Raw genomic sequence first — 19,457 nt, 5'->3', positions numbered from 1 at the left:
GTTCCGTTTTCAAATTGGTCTACATAAAGGTCCAAAGGGTCCAAAATTAAACTTAGTTTGATTTTAACAAAAATTGAATTTTTAGGGTTCTTTGATATGCTGAATCTAAACATGTATTTAGATTTTTGATTATGGGCCCAGTTTTCAAGTTGGTCCAAATCGGGGTCCAAAATTAAACTTTGTTTGATTTCAACAAAAATTGAATATATGGGGTTCTTTGATATGCTGAATCTAACCATGTATTTAGATTTTTGATTTTTGGGCCCTGTTATCATTTTTGTCCACATTGAGATCAAAAGGGTCCAAAATTAAACTTTGTTTGATTTCATCAAAAATTGAATTCTTGGGGTTCTTTGATATGCTGAATCTAACCATGTATTTAGATTTTGGATATTGGACCATAATAGGTGAATGTCCAATTTAAAATTTTTAAGTTCTTAGACCACATTCATTCTGTGTCAGAAACCTATGCTGTGTCAAATATTTAATCACAATCCAAATTCAGAGCTGTATCAAGCTTGAATGTTGTGTCCATACTTGCCCCAACTGTTCAGGGTTCGACCTCTGCGGTCGTATCAAGCTGCGCCCTGCGGAGCATTTTATTTTTTCTTACACTTATTTTATTTCTCCAATGACAATGTGGGGACGTGGGGTATGTGAGCGCGCTCACTAAGTTTCTTTCATTAAATCCTGAATTTCTGACAATTCAGTTGGCTATAACCCAAATTCCTAAAAATTTAAACAACTCAATCCTGATGTCCTGAAATAGGTCTGTCTGTCCCTCTGTTAAACCAAAAAATGAATATTAGAAAGACACTGTATGGATAATGTCCAAATAGTGTGGATGTAAGCAACTTTTAGTTTGCCTTATACTGTTAATTCAGAAAGTATTGCACGCATTTATTAATGCTATTTATAAAGAATGGACAAAAATGCAAGATTAGTTATTGCCATTTGGGGAAAGCTGCATACAGATATATGTATCAGATATCAAGATGTGAGTTCTTATAAAATTGCGATACTAACCCAGTCGCATTTTATTGAAAGGTGTAATTCTTTCTAACAAGATTATTTTTTGCCATGAGAGCAATTACTTTTGAGTAATAACATCAAAATATTTTATCAAAGTATTCTTTGAATATCTATAATATCCTGTAATGGATGCCAAAGGTGCTTTTCATGTATTTCTATAGTGTGGTCCTCTTGTGGTTCTGTCAAATACTGATAACTTTGACATCATATAGTATGGTCTCCCCCTCATTAGCATAAAGGTAAATTTTATCTGAAACTTACATCATATAATGAATAGGACAATATCAATTGTTACTTATAGGTTTCATAACGAGTGAGAATTGGATATCACTTGTATTCAACTCAAGATATTTGATTTCAATATAATAATAAACAAGCATTGTGCAAGTTTATCATTACTATTTAGATTAAATAACGAGAATTGATATTAAGCGATATCCAATTCTCACGAGTTTTTAAACCTATTTCTCTTATGGTCAATACTCTCATTATGTTAAATTAAAAATTCTGTGAATCTTTGATCTAGTCTTTTGCACAGACATATATGACATCATATGTTCTGTTCCGGCGTCAAACTTTATGAACATTGTCTTAACCTTTGGAAGTCATCAATGACCTAATGAATAGCCAATGGAAATGTCATAATATAGTCTCATGATGCTGGATAAGCCAATCAAATTAACACAGTTTTAGTATCACTTTTTAATATCTCATCATGCAAAAAATAGATAGCAGGTCACAACCATAAGAGAATTTTCTGTGAGACAGTGCCACATTTTCCATAGTAAAAAGTTGTGAAGGAAGAAGATGGACTACTCAATATATAGAAATCCAGGCCAGCCTATGTGGCAGGAAGCATGGGTTATATTGTTTACAGAAGTGTAATACAATGTGTTATTTTGTTTTTTCACAGATATAGAAAAATACCGAATGATAAATGTGTAGGAGGATTTTCACCTAAAGGAAAACTGATAAATTTAGGTGAAAAGTGTGCGTCAAAACACGAGGGTCAAATACAGGTGGAAGAAGTACCGCAAGAAACAAAGGTAAGGATATTTCATTACTGTACATCAGGGAATTGTTTCATCAGTGTTTTTTTTTCTTTGGTTTTGGGGCTTTTTTTGTGGTGATATTTTGAAGATAAAAATAAAACTGTGGCAAATATTTGAAAGAGAACAGTCCAATGTAACACTAATGCTGAAACATGATATTGCAGACAATAAACATACACCTGTCCTTAGTCAGGAATCTGATGTTCAGTAGTTGTCGTTTGTTGATGTGGTTCATAAGTGTTTCTCGTTTCTTGTTTTTTATATAGATTAGACCGTTGGTTTTCCAGTTTGAAGACCGTACTTTGACCTTAATGGTTTACTTTTATAAATTTTGACTTGGATGGAGAGTTGTCTCATTGGCACTCATACCACATCTTCTTATATCTACATACAGTATAATGCAAAAAACAAGAAAGATGTTTATAGAATAACTACCGTCTTTTGGGATGTATAGTGCGCACACCCCCTTTATGGTCCAAGAAACGTGAGAAAAAAAGTTTATTGTTTGTATAAGACTCATAGACATTTTCGGAAAAGTTACAGCTTCAAAATCGGCAAACAGGAAGTCTATTGGTAAACAGGAAGTTTTTTTAAATGGACACCGATGTCGGAGAATTCCGTACGGAATACGTAATTAATATGAAATTGCAAATATTCTGACAAATGAATAAGAATTTTATTAGATTGAGATAAATCTACATTTAAGTTTGTTTTTTTTAAACCAAATTTAATAAATTGTTTGAGTATCAAGGACAAGATAAATATCCAAATTAATGTTCTGATTGAAACAATAACATAATGACGAATCAGTCAAATGATTATCATTAACATCATTAGTGCTGTAATAAATTGTTAAAATCTCATTATTTTTATTTTTTGTTGGTTGATTCTAGCTGTTAATCCGGATTATCACACCTCAATCAACGGGTCTAATCGATGTCAGAACAAATCAGTGACAGGTTCACCTTGTTCCTAATTAAATTCGTTCAGGTTACAATTATGGGATTATCATGTTTTCGATCATAATTTCTTCTTGAACGGTTTTAAACAGTTGTTTAAATGTTACAAAGTAGAAACGTATTTATAAAAATAAACTTCTCATAGACTAGATCATCACTTTACAATATCAAGTCACATGACTGACCCACATAACTGGCAATCACCTGATACATAAGAAAAAAATGGTGGTTTATCTTTTCAAAATGAGCGTGGTTTATTCAATTTTCATACACTTTTCTTCTACTCTCCATGATGAACACATACAAAAACAGTAAGTTATGACAACAAGGAACACAGAGGCTAATTTAACCGACAACAAAAGCTTTATTGTGTCTTTATTAAGACATGGCAAATTTCCGGATTGCAAACAGATGGACAAATTTACACGATAAATGTATATAAAATGTATTTTATTTGAATAAAACATGACAAATCAAGAACAGTAAAATACATATTACAAATATAACATGTAAATCATAAAAACAATCGAGGTTTTAGCAAAAATATTCCATACTCTTCACTTCTCCTGGAAATTTCTTTGTCGGAGTTTGGACCTGAAAAAAGACTAAGAAAATGTCTGTAGGCATGTATAACGCACACCCCTCTTACAAGAAACATGATTCAGGGTATAAATGTGCACACTATACATACCAAAAGACAGTAATCCAAGTATTCAAATGTAGAAAAATATTAAACAAGTGACCGAACAACACATAAATTCACGAAAGTTCATAGCACATGAGTTTATTATCAGTGTTGTTTGGTCACAAGATGAATATTTTTCAATATTTTAATTCTTGGATTAGTTATTCTTTTTATTAAAATGACCATTGACTTTTTTAATGGAAGTAAAGTCAAAAATGAAAGGAACTCTATTTTTTTTACACATTTTCTATTGTAATGAAGGAGTCTTTGACAACGTCTTGACTACACCCATTGTTGTATGACATCAGGTTTTTATTTCACTGGGAAATCACGGTAATTCATTGCAACCTATGTAATAATATGCATGTATTAAACAGTAAAAATAATTTGAAGAAAATAAAGTAATATAAACAAAATCATTTCAGACTCAACTTATGATATTAATTAAATCTACTTTAATTAATGTACAATAACTGTTAATTGTGAATATATATAAACAGTTTGTTACTGATAATTATAGGTTTCATAATGAGTGAGAATAGGATATCGCTTGATATCAACTTGAATTATTTAATTTCAATATAATAATGAACGAGCCTTTCGGCGAGTTTATTATTACTATTTAAATTAAATAACGTGAGTTGATATCAAGCGATATCCGATTCTTACAAGTTGTTAAACCTATTTCTCTTATGGTCAACACTGTCATTGTGTTAAATTAAAATTTGTGCGAATCGTTGATCTAGTCTGTTGCACATGCCAGTATGACGTCATATGTCCTTTTCCGGTGTCAAACTTTAACATCAGACATTTTAAAACTTTTTGTACCCTTCAGATTGTAATAAAATTTGACAAAAAGAAGATTGCAAGGTGAAAAGTGTGACTGTTTTATATATTATTGAAGAAATCACATATGTCCATTGCCATGGACGAAATGTACATCGTCTTAACCTTTGAAAGTCATCAATGAACTAACGAATAGCCAATGGAAATGCCGTAATATCGTCTTATGATGCTGGATAAGCCAATCAAATTAATGCAGATTTTCATATCACTTTTTTGTATCACACTCCATGCAGTGTAATACGAGGAATATCTATTCATGCAAGAAATAGATAACAGGCCACAACCATAAGAGACATCTTTATATGTTAATTGAATATCAACATGCATTGTTCAATCTTTACTGACAAGTCATAAAACAAAACAATATTTTGTCATAATTTACTTTATGAAATCATAAACATATGGTAAGATGTAATGAGAAATGTTACCTATGCTTCATATCTTAGGTATAATATTGAAGTGTGATGAAAAGTATTTGAATATAAAAATTCAGAAAATTTCACTAGGCAAAATATATTGTGAAAAAGTAGTTTTATTATAAATACCTCCCTATAAAAAATAAAAACAATCAAAAAAACTAAAAAATCCAGAAAACAGGTTTTGCCATTGCTCAAGTTTGCAATATAAAACGTTGACTTTGCTCTTAGGAATAAATGTGTAGACATTAAAAAAGTACCATCTTTATCCAAATAGAACCTCAAGAATATGTCCTAAAAAATGCTATGCACTACCAGACTTTTATTTCTGGCAAGCATTATAGGTGACAACTCATGTTGCTGTCAATCATGACTGGTACATTCCATTTAGAGATTTTATCACTTTTTTGAATCAATGTGAGATTGAACATGTGTAACATTTATGAGTTGAGTCTTACAGGCTTCTCAGAAACTCTTGTGTTTTTCCTTTGTGGGATTTGTGAGTTAAAGTAATATTAATAAAATTTATTTATGAAAGATTTAGATTAGTTTACTATATTTTATGTTGTTCTTTCAGAAATCTCACAATGCCAGTGCTATAGTAGCTGTGTTTGTGATTGTTGCTTTAATAGTAACAATTATGGTTGGATTTTTTGTTTATAAATATATCATATTACGTAAACAGTAAGTATAATGTGTACATTAACAAGCAAACAAAATTTATGTATTTCATGGAATCCCAGGTAAAAACTTGAAACGAAAAAAAAAAGAATGTAAAAAAATTGTGTTGCTAAGATGATTTGTTGTTCTGTCAGTATTTTGTGAATTTCATTTTTACTTATAATTGTAAGCGATCTAAGTTGATCAACATCTTCCTGCATACCTTACTCCAGTCTGTAAACATTATTGTAAAAAAACATTCACTTAATCTATTCGAATGTGAGATTTATCAGCTTTTTACCACATATCAGGAATTCACATCTGTTACTCCGGTTACCAAGAAAACACTAATCACCATGACAGTTACATAAATCATTAAAATCATCAAGCAAACATGGTATTTGATGAATAAATAGTACCCTATTCAACGCTTTCCAATGTGTTATTGATGCCAATACTATATGAATTCATAATTTTTACCTATTTTGAAAATTCATAACAGTTTCTTATTTGATTTTTCTTATATGTGTGTGTTAGTTTGATTATTTTGTAAATTGTTTGTTTGTTATATTTCATTGCATTTCATGAGGGCCTCAGGGAAGATTAGTGATAAAGCTAACTGCAGTGTAACCCTCTTTAGATAAAGAATTATTATTATATTATTATTATTATTGATGAATTATTTGATTATAACATTCACCAAAAATTATTCTACTTAGAAAGCAAATAACATTTTCTGAAGCAGTATATGATCACTGGTAAAAGATCATTTTATTACAAATTTGTTTTATTTAATGGAGAAAAACTGCATTTCACTGCTGTAAAAAATAATTTGTTATTATTTTTTTTTTTTCAGTAATGTGACCTATAGATATTCATTACTAAACCAAAATGATGGTGTAAGTTACGATGATGAATTAGAAAATGCATTAACCAAAGCAGGATTATATCACGATTCTTCAGATGATGAGGTATAGTATGGTTAAAGAAGGAATACATGATAAATGGAATTCTGGGAAATACCTATGGCATTTTTTGCTGTTTTTCATCTTGACAGATGCTTTCTTATCTAAAACACAGTCGACACTATCAAAGAATTATTTGATATTTATAGATTATCGATGGTTTTTGTCGAGCCTGCGACTTTTGTTGCAAAAGCGAGACATAGCGATCCTACATTCCGTCGGCGTGGCGGCGTCCACAAATATTCACTCTGTGGTTAAAGTTTTTGAAATTTTAATAACTTTCTTAAACTATCCTGCATTTCAACCAAACTTGGACAGAAGCTTGTTTATAATCATAAGATAGTATCCAGAAGAAAATTTTGTAAAAATAAAAATCCTGTTTATCCGTATTTTACTCATGTATGGACTTAGTTTTTCTGCCAGTTAACATAACATTCACTCTGTGGTTAAAGTTTTTCAAATTTTAATAACTTTCTTAAACTATCCTGGATTTGTACCACACTTGGACAGAAGATTTTTTGTGATCATAAGATAGCATTCAAAAGTAAATTTTGTTTAAAAAAAAAAATCCTGTTTATCCGTATTTTACTTATAAATGGACTTAGTTTTTCTGCCAGTTAACATTTCATTCACTCGGTGGTTAAAGCTTTCAAAACTTTAATAACTTTCTTAAACAATCCTGGATTTGTACCAAACTTGGACAAAAGCTTGTTTGTGATCAAAAGCTAGTATCCAGAAGGAAATTTTGTAAAAATTTATTTCCTGTTTTTCTGTATATTACTTATAAATGGACTTAGTTTTATTCAAGTTAACATTACGTACAGTCTGCAGTTAAAGTTTTTAGAACATTTATTAGATTCATAAACCTTCTTGGATTTTTAGAGTGGTGAATTTGTAAAAAAATGTATCAAGTAAATAATATGAATTCTCATAAAACTAATAATATTATAATGCAAGGATTGACACTGAAGATGGAAAATTTTATTTAGACTTTTTTTTTAGGAATTGAATTCCCCTGCTGTGAAGAAACAGAATGATACGGCCAGTAATGGTGGATCACATGTACCAAAGGAACAGAGACCATCAAGGAAAAATCAGTTTAAAAGTGATGTACAATCATACCATGATGATTCTGATGTGGTGAGTAAACACACAAAATACACAATAAATTGACTATTTGCTTCAAATAGGTTCAACTCACAACACATACACATACACATACACCACATTTTAAAGCATGACTATTTCAAACTAGGCATTCGTTTGACTTTCATTTGCTAAATGAAAAAGAATAATAATTATTATTGTCATATGAATAAACATATTTGGTTTTTTATATGCCCGTCAATTTTTGACGGGACTTATTATGGTATACAAATGTCCGTCGTTCGTCCGTCTGTCTGTCTGTCTGTGGGGCGTAAACATGTCGCACCGTAACTTGAGAATGATTTATCCAAATTTCATGAAACTTAATATAGTTGTTTCTTATGATGGTCAAACGATCTGTATACTTTTTGGTGAAAATAAGATTAAAACTTTTTGAGTTACGGGACTTAGTAACTAAAACAGGTGTGTGTTTTTTTTCACATGTCGCGCTGTATCTCAAAATCAATTTATGATTATTGCTTAAAACTTTACACACTTCTTAGTTATATTAATCTTAAGATCTGTATACTTTTTGGTGATGATTCAAAATTTTATTTTAGAGATATTGAGTATTTTGTTAAAAAAGGGGGAGGGGTTTTTCACATGTCGCGCCGTATCTCAAAGACGGGACGTATTATGGTATACAAATGTCCGGTGTACGTCCATCTGTCTGTCCGTCTGTCTGGCGTAAACATGTCGCACCGTAACTTGAGAATGACTTATCCAAATTTCATTAAACTTAATATAGTTGTTTCTTATGATGGTCAAACGATCTGTATACTTTTTGGTGAAAATAAGATTAAAACTTTTTGAGTTACGGGACTTAGTAACTAAAACAGGTGTGTGTTTTTTTTCACATGTTGCGCTGTATCTCAAAAACAATTTATGACTATTGCTTAAAACTTTATTCACTTCTTAGTTATATTAATCTTAAGATCTGTATACTTTTTGGTGATGATTCAAAATTTTATTTTAGAGATATTGAGTATTTTGTTAAAAAAGGGGAGGGGTTTTTCACATGTCGCGCCGTATCTCAAAAACAGTTTATGATTATTGCTTAAAACTTTACACACTTCTTAGTTATATTAACCTTAAGATCTGTATACTTTTTGGTGATGATTCAAAATTTTATTTTTGAGTTATTGAGTATTTTATAAAAAAAAGGGGGAGGGGTTTTTCACATGTCGCGCCGTATCTCTAAAACAATTTATGATTATTGCTTAAAATTTTACACACTTCTTAGTTATATTAATCTAAAGATCTGTATACTTTTTGGTTTTGATTCAAAATTTTATTTTAGAGATATTGAGTTTTTTGTTTTCTGTTTTCGCATGTCACGCTGTATGTCAGAAACTATTTATGCTTATTGCATAAAAATTCACACACAAGACGATGGGCGTATCATGCGCTCATGGCGCAGCTGTTTATTTTTCAATAGAATGGTAATAATTGCAGAATTTTTTAATGCAAAGTTTTTATGTAGAAGAAAATCATTTGCTATTTCACTTCTGTTTCATGTTGATTAGGATTTCTGCCATTTAAAATTATAGTCAGCACTGAAGAAATTTGAAATAACTGAGATGTAAATTTGACTAATTTTAGGACATGATTCAATAGACAACTGTGATATGGACGGAGGAGAATTCTCAACATTCCCAGATCTCATTCTCCAAGGGATGAGAAATCCAGGACAGGGAACAAACTATACAATCCCATTGATACAAAATCCATTCCAGTGTTGGGTTATTTCATTAAATACTCTTCATTTACTTGTATAGAAATGATAATAAGTATTAAGTTATTGTTAAATGCTTGTATTTGCTTTTTTCTTCATCTTGTTATTAATAATGAAAAGCTAAGAAAGGAGTTTTATACATTCAAGAAGGAAATATTTATGTTTTTATGGCTGCTCTATTTACTTTTTATATGTGTGTCTGAGAAAGTCATTTGGCAAAAGAGGATAAATTTCCATAACACATATTTGCCTTTCTCAACTCTCTCTTCAGATTCAAATTTAATTTTATCGACACATTCCATAGAAACAAATTTCCTTTCTCAACACACTCTATAGAAACAAATATGACTTTCTCAAAATACTCCTTAGAAACAAATATCCTTTCTCGAAAATGATCATTGAAACAAATTCCTTTCTTAACATTCTCCATAGAAACAATCTGCATATCTGGAAACACTCTATAGAAAAAAAATAGGATTTTTCTCATATTCTAATGGTTACATATATTTAAACATACCACTCACCAAAGATGACACACAGACAGCCTTGGGTAGAATTAGTGTGATACATAGTTAACCTTACCTAATAAGAAATTATGTGTATCTTTGACTTTATGCTATTCATAAAATGTTTTATGTGGGACATACACATATCTTTATATTATATCTATAATGTTCACTGTCTTTACATTTTGAAGGGGGAATATTACTTTTTTCTTAAACAGTTGTTTTATAAGAACCTTTAACATGGCTTTATTTAAGTTTAGAGATTCTACACTTTAACAAATGCTGCATGATGGAGTTATGCATAAATATATTAATAAAAGTTTTGATATGGTTTGCAAGATAGAAATTTTAAAATTGTCTTTCATATTGTGTATGTAAAAATTGAGAAAAGTGTATATATGTATGCCAAAATTTTGTTGAAAGTTAATAATTGTTAGTAGCACATCTATAGGCTCATCTAATACTGTACATGAAATATATACTTTTGTGTACAGTTTACAAACTCCTGTAGATGATGATTGAGAGTACTAATATATGATATTCAGAACTTGTCATAGTTATTTATTTTTTAAGGTGTAGAATATTTGTTTTATTATTTATAATGAAAATTCACATGTTTTTATATGTAGTATCTCTGATACATCTTATATTTTTGAGAAAAAAGTAGATCAATTTTATTTTAATGTAGAAATAAGAGAATAGATAATTGTTAAAATATTTCTTTGATTTGCTTATAGAATTACATTCACATTGAATTACTGCATAAAATATACTTTTATCAAAATGCATATCATTTTTTTCCGTTTATTATTTAAAGACTTATTTTGCTTTTGTTTATGTAATCCTCTTCAATATACTTTAGGCTGTTCCCAAGAAATGTATATATGGTATAGTTGAAGCATTTTTACTGATCCTAAGAACTATATATATATATTGATGATAATATGTACTCAAAGTATGTTTATTTCTAGACAATTTATGCTACTCTAAACCTGTTGATAACTCTTTATAAACTTTATAGGGCTCAACAAGCCTTGTGTTTCAAACATTAAAATGTAACCATACCAAGATGTAGGAGAATTCCCCTATATTTGTTTGTAACTAAAATGTAGCAGTTTCAAATAAACAATATATATTTTTATGGAACAGCCTTTGTCATAATGTGAACAAGTCCATGTCAAATAAAAAGTATTTTATATGACTTGAGATATATTATATAATAGACACAAATGGCTATGGTATAAATTTGAATCTTGCACTATATTCACACAAGTAATCAGATGAAATCCACATTGTTTGACAATGATTGCATTATGTCATAAAAAAATTGTATATAAGAAAAACTTTTCTTTATGGTCTAATGAACTCTAGTCTCTTGTTTATATTTTATCATGTATTCCTAATGTGCTACCAAACTTTAAAGTTTATGTTGTTATAAGAATTCGGTAGTTGGTCAAACAAGAACATTCATACCAAACCCCAACAGTAGAAACCATATTCGGTCATTTCTTTAAGATATGAAAAATTTATAGATTTCTGCATCTGTGAATTTTTTCTGTAAAGAATAGTAATTGTTTGGTATGTGGCATGTTTTCTCTCCATAATTTGTGAGGATTAGCTGTATATACATCATGTGCCAAATAAAAACAACATGCAATGAAATCAGCAATATGGTTGTTTTCAAATTTTACAATATAAAAAAGATTTTCTTCGATATAAATAAATGAGTGTTGGTAGGGGATAACTTTTCATTCAATTAAAGGCATTTTATGTAAGACATAGTGAAAATATCTAACAAAATTTGAACAAAGTGAACTTAAAATCACATGCTCAAAGTTTCAAAATTTCATGGTATGTGGGAAAAAATACTTTTGTTTTAATTTATTTATATGCTTGATGTGATTGAGATAAATGAACAAATGAATGTGATGAATAAGTATGAATGTGTATGTGGTTTATTATGACTATATTATACTTTGTTTTGAAGATTTTCCTTTACATTTTATGGAATGGGCAATTCTGAACTGTTTTACAGTGTTTGAGAAAAATATGAAACTGAATAATTTTAACTCTTTACTTCCATAAATCTATTTCATTGACATATGTTTTTTTGCTTATTAATATCTCATATTTTTCAACATATCAATTTTGATCATAGTCCATGGCTACTGGATATTTTAATGTAAAAGCCTAATATAAGAATATAAGCCACTTAAATTACCCAGAGTACAAACATTTGAAAAAAATGTTATCTGGAAAAAACCTTTTCAATGAATAAAGTAAGATGGCTAGATGTGTCCAGTTATTGCAGACAATTGTTTAGTTGGAGTTTTATTTTAGGTTATTTATTTTAGGTTCGCAGAGCTTCAGTTTCTATCAGTTTCCTATTTTTCTTATTCACAGTTGTCCAGATATGTCTAATGCTTTATGGTTTACAGAATGTCGGATGCACAATTTTCTGCATTGAAAAAATGAATTTATGCAGCCCAATAATACTGAAACTGTTAACCAACTCTAGAAGCATAATAATTTTATACTTGCTAATACATTACTCTTTAAAGAAAAGGTTCTTTAACTGAAGGAAGATTTAACTGTTATATTGATGCCTGTCAAATTATCAAATTGATGTGGATTGTAAAATAGGATAGTGGTACATGGAATTAATAAGGTGTAATGACATGTTTTTTTATAAGTTTGCAGTCTGGAACATTTCCAGTAATATATGTCTTTTCTTCTTTTGTTTAAAAACTAAAAATGTATTTATTTTAATGTTCAGTTTAATTTCACTAATTTAGTGAAATATTCGGTTATATTTTAAAGACCTCAATGCATTCTTTATTTGTAAACAAAATATGTGTAATACCTTTTTTTTTCCTAATGAATTCATGTACATGTAGTTACAAATAACTCTTGTCAAATTAATCAATTAAGTTAGTAGTTCAGAATTATTAAAAAGAAATCGTAATGTGCTTCCAGATATCAAAAGAAAACAGAAAGCTTTAAGTTTTACTCAGGTGATTAATTGTGTAACTGAAAATAAGAATTCAAATACACAAGTGGTTGATAGTGTTATCTGGCGCTACAGGCAATATACCTGCTGTGTTTTAAATCCGCTTCAGGACAAAATGTAATGAGTACCTGTAAAGGATATACCAGTCTGTATCTCCTAATTGAAAATATATTATATTATACTTATTTCAGTAAACCATGTTTTCAGTCCTAATATTTCTTACCAGTACGACCTATATACCAGAAATGGATGAAAGTGGAAACTTAGTAAATAAAAGTAATAATAAATGCAAGATCTGTCCTCAAGTTTGCACCATAGTTTAAAAAACAGGATGATGACAGAACATTTCAGTTTAAATGGCCTGCATTTAATGATTAAAATTATATGAGATGTGGTTTCTATGGTAGCATTGTAATTTTATTGCAAACTAGGGTACATGATCTAAGAAAATTAGAATTTGAAGAAACACACCACTTAAAGAGATTTTTCACATTTAATTTACTATGATAAACAAGTTTGATGGGTGTTTTTCTCAATGGTTTTAAAATTGAATGTCAGTTTAAGTAAATGATATTTTTAATTCATCAAACAAACCACATTTTTATGTTAACAAAATTTATTCACATAAAATTACCTAGTAAAATTATGCATTAATGATTTTTCAACCATAGTTATTAAAGTTTCAATTAAAGGTAGTTATTAGCTCAATTATAGTCTGTAGAATAAAATTTAAGATATAATCTCCATCAATGTTCACAGTTGGACTATAAACTAGTAATTCATTTTCAAATTATCAACTTTGTTTTTAATTTTTTATGATAAAAAACTTGCAAGAGGAAACAAAACCTTTAAAGGACAAACTGCATCCCTGCATACCATTTTCCAAACAGGTGGAAAGAGCAAGTTGTAATGAGTGGGATCTGAAGATAACTTTTGACCAGCCCAGTAGTCAGCACTTCGGTGTTGACATGAATATCAATTATATGGTAATTTTTATAAATTAACTGTTTGGAAAAGTATGAATTATTCGAAATACTAAGGATTTTCTTATCCCAGGCATAGATTACCTTAGCCGTATTTTGCACAACTTTTTTGAATTTTGGGTCCTCAATACTCTTCAACTTGATACTTGTTTGGTTTTATTACTATTTTGATCTGAGTGTCACTGATGAGTCTTATGTAGACGAAACGCGTGTCTGGCGTATTAAATTATAAGCCTGATACCTTTGGTAACTATTTGCTTCCTAATTGCATTAAACATTTCAAGTTAAAATGGGAATGTAAAATAGATGATTATCTTAAGAAAGATCATAAAAGCTTACATGCATCAAAACCATCAAAACATGCTGTTTCTGTATAGATTGTATATGCAGGGATACAGTTTGTCCTACCTAGGAATTGTTTCCCTTGGCAGAAAATTCTTTCATTGGAAACTTTGTAGGTAATTTGACAAAAGATTATTACAATTAACATATTAATGTCCTTCAGTAGAGTAGATTTACATTTTTGATTTTGAAGGAGAAGATTGTCATAGAAAATAGACATAATTTTGTACTTGACATATCTGGACATGATATTTAATATATTCATTTGTTTTAGTGTAAGTTAAAAAGGTTTTGATTTACATTAAACACTTTCTATGCAATTTGACTTTTTTGTTTTTGTGTTACTCCCTATTGATTTACTATTAGTTAACAGAAAAGAATGGGTAAACAACAGTTAATTGGTCAGTTAACTTTTCCATTATTTGCTCCTTCAAGTTACCGTAAAATTTCTATTTTTGGAAAAATTGGAAACCGTTTCTATTTCTTTCTATAGCAACATCCAGACAAACTAGGATGTAGCCACCTTTGCCACTGAATATACATAACTGAAATGTAGTTTCCAAGACTTCAAATGTCTACGTAAAAAAATTAACATTTTCCGCTTTATTTATTCTATGCATCTGAAGCATAAATATGAATGAATGAACTGTGAAAAATTTGGGGTATATCTTTAGAGCAGTTATACCCAAGTATGTATGTCATTAGTTTTATTGCTTGTTTGGTCATTGTTATTAAGTAAGTATACTGATACATTACCATTAAGATTGACATCTGTCATGATCAACAAACAAAGACAAAGGCAAAGTTTTAATTTGAAACTCTTCCTCATTCAAGTCAATCTTAATTGATGAACTACCAAACTTTACACTTGCAAAATTTAGTGTGTACAGTAAATTTTTACTGAGATTACTTCCTGTCTATGTCAATGAAGAGATGCATATTTTAAAACACAACTCAATACACTTCTCACCTCAATATGATGGTTTATGTTTAATAAAGACGTGATGAATTTAAATAACATGGTGGAAACCTTAAACATTGATTTGATGAAAATAGAGTTAAGATGTTAGTATTTTTCAAATAAGAAAAATGCATTGATGCAGTAATTAAGGGGAAATATTTTGGTACAAATGTATTGGTTTGTCTTCAAAAATCTCTCAATTGAAGCTGGGACCATGCAATAGTCATGTATAAATACCTTAGTGAAGACTTAAGCCAATGATACTGAAAAAAGATACACACTTCAACATGAAATGGAAAAAATACATGATAATCATTATTTTATCCAGAAAATTGGAATAAGTCAATTGTTCCTATGGCATGGAAGCTGATATGTTATGCATCATTCATCATACATGTTTCACATAGGAACTACATGCATAAATGTAGTAACTAACTTTAGAAGTAATCTTTATATGGTCATTTCTTCTCTTTGAAAAAAAATGTAAACATAAACTCAGTAACTGCTAGTAGTCTGTTGTTATTTATGTATTAGTGTCATTTTGTTTATTTTCTTTTGTTTCCTAATCTGACATAGGACTCGGACTTCTCTTATACTGAGTTTTACTGTGGGTACTGTTGTGCGTTTGTTTTTTCTACATTGGCTAGAGGTATAGGGGAGGGTTGAGATCTAAAAAAACATGTTTAACCCTGCCGCATTTTCGCGCCTGTCCCAAGTCAGGAGCCTCTGGCCTTTGTTAGTCTTGTATCATATTTAATTTTAGTTTCCTGTTTATAATTTGTAGTTTAGTATGACGTCCATCATCACTGAACTAGTATATATTTTTGTTTAGGGGCCAGCTGAAGGATGCCTCTGGGTGCGGGAGTTTCTCGCTGCATTGAAGACCTATTGGTGGCCTTCGGCTGTTGTCTGCTCTATGGTCGGGTTGTTGTCTCTTTGACACATTCCCCATTTCCATTCTCAATTTTATTATAAATCTGAACATGTTTGATAAAAATATATAGAATTGCATTTTAAAAGAAATTGTTATTTGAATTAAGAGACATAATGAAGGACACATAATTTGCGCTTATAGCATTCATAGCATTGCATAACTCTGAAGAATGACACCAATGCAACTATATGCAATAGTGCCTTTTTGTTAACCTCAATAGAAGACTAAAATCTGGTTTGAAATTATGCACACATAGATTTCAATCTTTCCACTTTAATTTCTACCTATTGAATGAAATTCTTACTTTACACAAGTTTTAAGTGTACCATCTCATTTATATGACCGCAAAAAATTTTTTGCGTTCTTATACGACTGCAAAAAAATTTTTGCGTTTGTATAATGCTATCATGTCATCGATGTCTGAAGGCACATTTGGTTTCCAAAAACAATAACTTTAGTTTAAGTGAATGGATCTCTATGAAATTTTACCAGAAGGTTCAATACCACAAAAGGAAGGTTCGGATTGATTTTGGTGGCTATGGTTTATTTCTTAATATAAGTTGTAGTCTAGCTAGCGATTTTTCTATGCTTTCTTCGGGCTGATTACAGATGTTGTTGAATAGTCCAAGTGCTCGGATATGTAATTGGGCTTCTATTGGTAGTGTTCCGGTTAGGATGTTTATAGTTATTTCTGCTACACAAGTTGGTAACGAAAGTATTTGCTTAAGTAGCTTTTTTTTGGAAGTTTTCGATTAGTGCTAATGAGCTTGTTGTTGGTAATATTAGCTCTAATCCATAGAGAAGTACTGGAGATACATATATTTTGTATAGATGCACCATTGTCTCTACATCTAATTCATTATGACCATGAAATCCTCCTCCAAGGAGGCTATATGAGCTTCTCCTTGCTTTTTTTATATTTTCCTCCACGTTAGCAGTCATGTTTTCTTTTAGTGACGTGGTTCTGATGATTCCTAAGTGTGTGGCACTCTTCACTGATGGCATTTCGTGGGGGTCCTGTTTTCGCTTCCTGTTGGTTATGTTGAGGACTACACTTTTGGTAGGTTGTAATTGGTAGCCTTCCATATATGCAGAATCACATGCCATGTTTATAAGTAGTTGCGCTTGGTCTGGTTCTTCACTAATCAGTGCGATATCATCTTCACACGCAGTACTATTTACACTTACGTTTCCAATTCTATATCCTGCCTCAGTTGTTTTGTACATGTTTAATAGCTGGTTGATGTATATTTTGTAGAGATTGGTGCTAAGTATACCTCCTTGTCGCACTCCCTGGTTAACGTTGAATGGCTGCGAGATGTTTCCTTCCCATTTAATAGCACTTTTAGCGTTTTCGTGCAGATCTTTAATCAGTCCCCAGTGTCCATCATCAATTCCAGCCATAAAAACTCTTCTGAGCATATGACTATGAATAACAGTGTCAAATGCTGCTTTTGCATCTAAGAGTACCAGGTGGAAAGTTGTGTTGTTGTCGTTGGATTCTCTGTAACTTTCTTCTATTGGCAGCGCTGAGTTCATTGGTGATGATCCTGCAGTGAAATCTTTTTGTCTTTTATTTTGTGTTTCTAATACTTTGTTGTTCGTACGCTCTTTGATGACTGTTTCAATCATTTTGCCTATGACTGGTAGCAATGTATAATTCCTCTATAGTTGGTAGCTTGCTGTCTTGTTCCTTGTTCCTTTATTTTTGAAAACTGGTGTTAGTAGTCCCATTTTTAACGATGCTGATACTTTTCCGTGCTTGAAGATACATCCCGCGATAGTGACTAACGTTGTTTCTATGTTGGATCCTGCATGGATAATATGTTTGATGGTTATGCCCTGGAAATCTGCACATTTACCTCTGTTTATTGATCTGATGGCGTTTGTAATTTCATTGTGTGTGACGTTTCTGATGTTATTACGTTGCACAAGTCTGTTTATACTCTGTATATCATCTTCATCTTGGTTATGATATGTGCTATCTATGTCTGTCTGGTTGTTGAATGTTGCGAGACTTCTAAAGTGTTCCTCAAATCCAGTGATGATATTTTCACTCTCCATGTATTTGACTCCGTTAACCTTTAGCTCCGTGATTACAATATTTCCTTTCCTCCTGTTGTTACGTACGAGTTTATGGAACATTTTTGTATCCTTTAATCTTGTTTTAAGGATAGTTTCCTTCTCCTTGTCTCTTATTTTGGCAATCTCTATTCTTATTGACCGACGGAATTCCTTCTTTGTTTGATTTTTCTCCTGGAGCATTACGTTACTTTTGTTGTTGGGTCTCCCGTGATGTTTCCGCACATGATTAAATTTTGGCCTTGCAATTTTTAACGCTGCTTGTATTTCAGGCGTCCATACTTTTAATTTTGGCTTTGCATTGAATTTTGCCTTTGATGATGATGTTAGGTTAGCTGTTTCCCTTATGAGTTCACATAATTTGGACGTGGCTTGCTCAATTGCTGTTTCTTCCATATTTTCTCTTATTTGGAGGCTGTCTATATGCAGGTTGATGTGAGCAGAATACCATTCTTTGTCTACTTTGTCCCAATTGACCCTTTTTGCAATTTTGCTGCTATCTTGCGCTTTCGTAAGTGAATTTGGTACTCATACGAATTGGGTGATGATCGGATGTGTTTTCTGTCACGTTGTTGAGTACTTGTTTGTTGTCAAATTCATTTTCTAGTAGGTTGTGCAGAAAATAGTCTATTTGTTGTGATTCCTGCCCAAGCGAGTTAACAAAGGTTCTTTCTTTATTGTCGTATTGCAGGTTGCATTTGTTTATTAAATTACGGAGATAGAGGTTGCGTTTCATGCCTGTTTGTATATTTAGGTCTTCATTTAGATCTCCTCCTATGATAATTTTGTGCGTTTCATTATACTTTTGGTATAGTTCGTATAATTGATCGATTACTTCTTGGTATTCAGACAGATGATTTTTACTCCCTTTTGCTGGTAGATAAACTGATGTTAATATTATGTTTGGATTATTGTTTTCCTTTATTTCCACACACTGTATCCTTTCTGACCCTAGTTCTATTGGTTTTATCATGTGGTCCTCCCAAATCTTGTTTTTAAACTATGGAATCATGGGTAGAAATATTATCATCAAACAGATAGCTGTTAATTAGTCTCCTTGAGTGTTTGATTAATTTTCAGTTTGTTGAAAATAAAGTGAGCAGATTTAGTGCGGCGGTTTCTTATTGCCAATTATTTAGCTTC

The 19,457-nt window shown here is 30.8% G+C and overlaps 1 protein-coding gene and 1 long non-coding RNA gene across 4 annotated transcripts in view; one reads left to right on the top strand and one right to left on the bottom strand.

The window, feature by feature from the left end:
• LOC127710318 (sortilin-like) overlaps positions 1 to 14,657 on the top strand; it is a 66,401-nt gene extending 51,744 nt beyond the window's left edge. For both annotated transcript variants that reach the window (XM_052216122.1, XM_052216121.1), the window contains 5 exons: positions 1,946 to 2,078; positions 5,568 to 5,674; positions 6,507 to 6,621; positions 7,618 to 7,755; positions 9,364 to 14,657. In XM_052216122.1, the coding sequence (XP_052072082.1) occupies positions 1,946 to 2,078; positions 5,568 to 5,674; positions 6,507 to 6,621; positions 7,618 to 7,755; positions 9,364 to 9,378 (508 nt within the window). In that variant the 3' untranslated portion in view covers positions 9,379 to 14,657. The remainder of the gene's footprint in view (positions 1 to 1,945; positions 2,079 to 5,567; positions 5,675 to 6,506; positions 6,622 to 7,617; positions 7,756 to 9,363) is intronic.
• LOC127710947 (uncharacterized) overlaps positions 1 to 19,457 on the bottom strand; it is a 40,819-nt gene that overhangs the window by 14,353 nt on the left and 7,009 nt on the right. Inside the window, exon 1 of one of the 2 annotated variants that reach the window (XR_007986413.1) lies at positions 467 to 680. The exons of the other annotated variant lie outside the window; for it this stretch is intronic. This is a non-coding gene — a long non-coding RNA (uncharacterized LOC127710947). Of the gene's footprint in view, positions 1 to 466; positions 681 to 19,457 lie in introns of those variants that run through there. 2 annotated transcript variants of the gene reach the window in all.

This window comes from Mytilus californianus, unplaced genomic scaffold (assembly GCF_021869535.1).
Source record: "Mytilus californianus isolate M0D057914Y unplaced genomic scaffold, xbMytCali1.0.p SCAF_1, whole genome shotgun sequence".
In the NCBI taxonomy this organism is placed as follows: Eukaryota; Metazoa; Mollusca; class Bivalvia; order Mytilida; family Mytilidae; genus Mytilus; species Mytilus californianus.
This window is presented reverse-complemented; position numbering and strand designations above follow the sequence as displayed.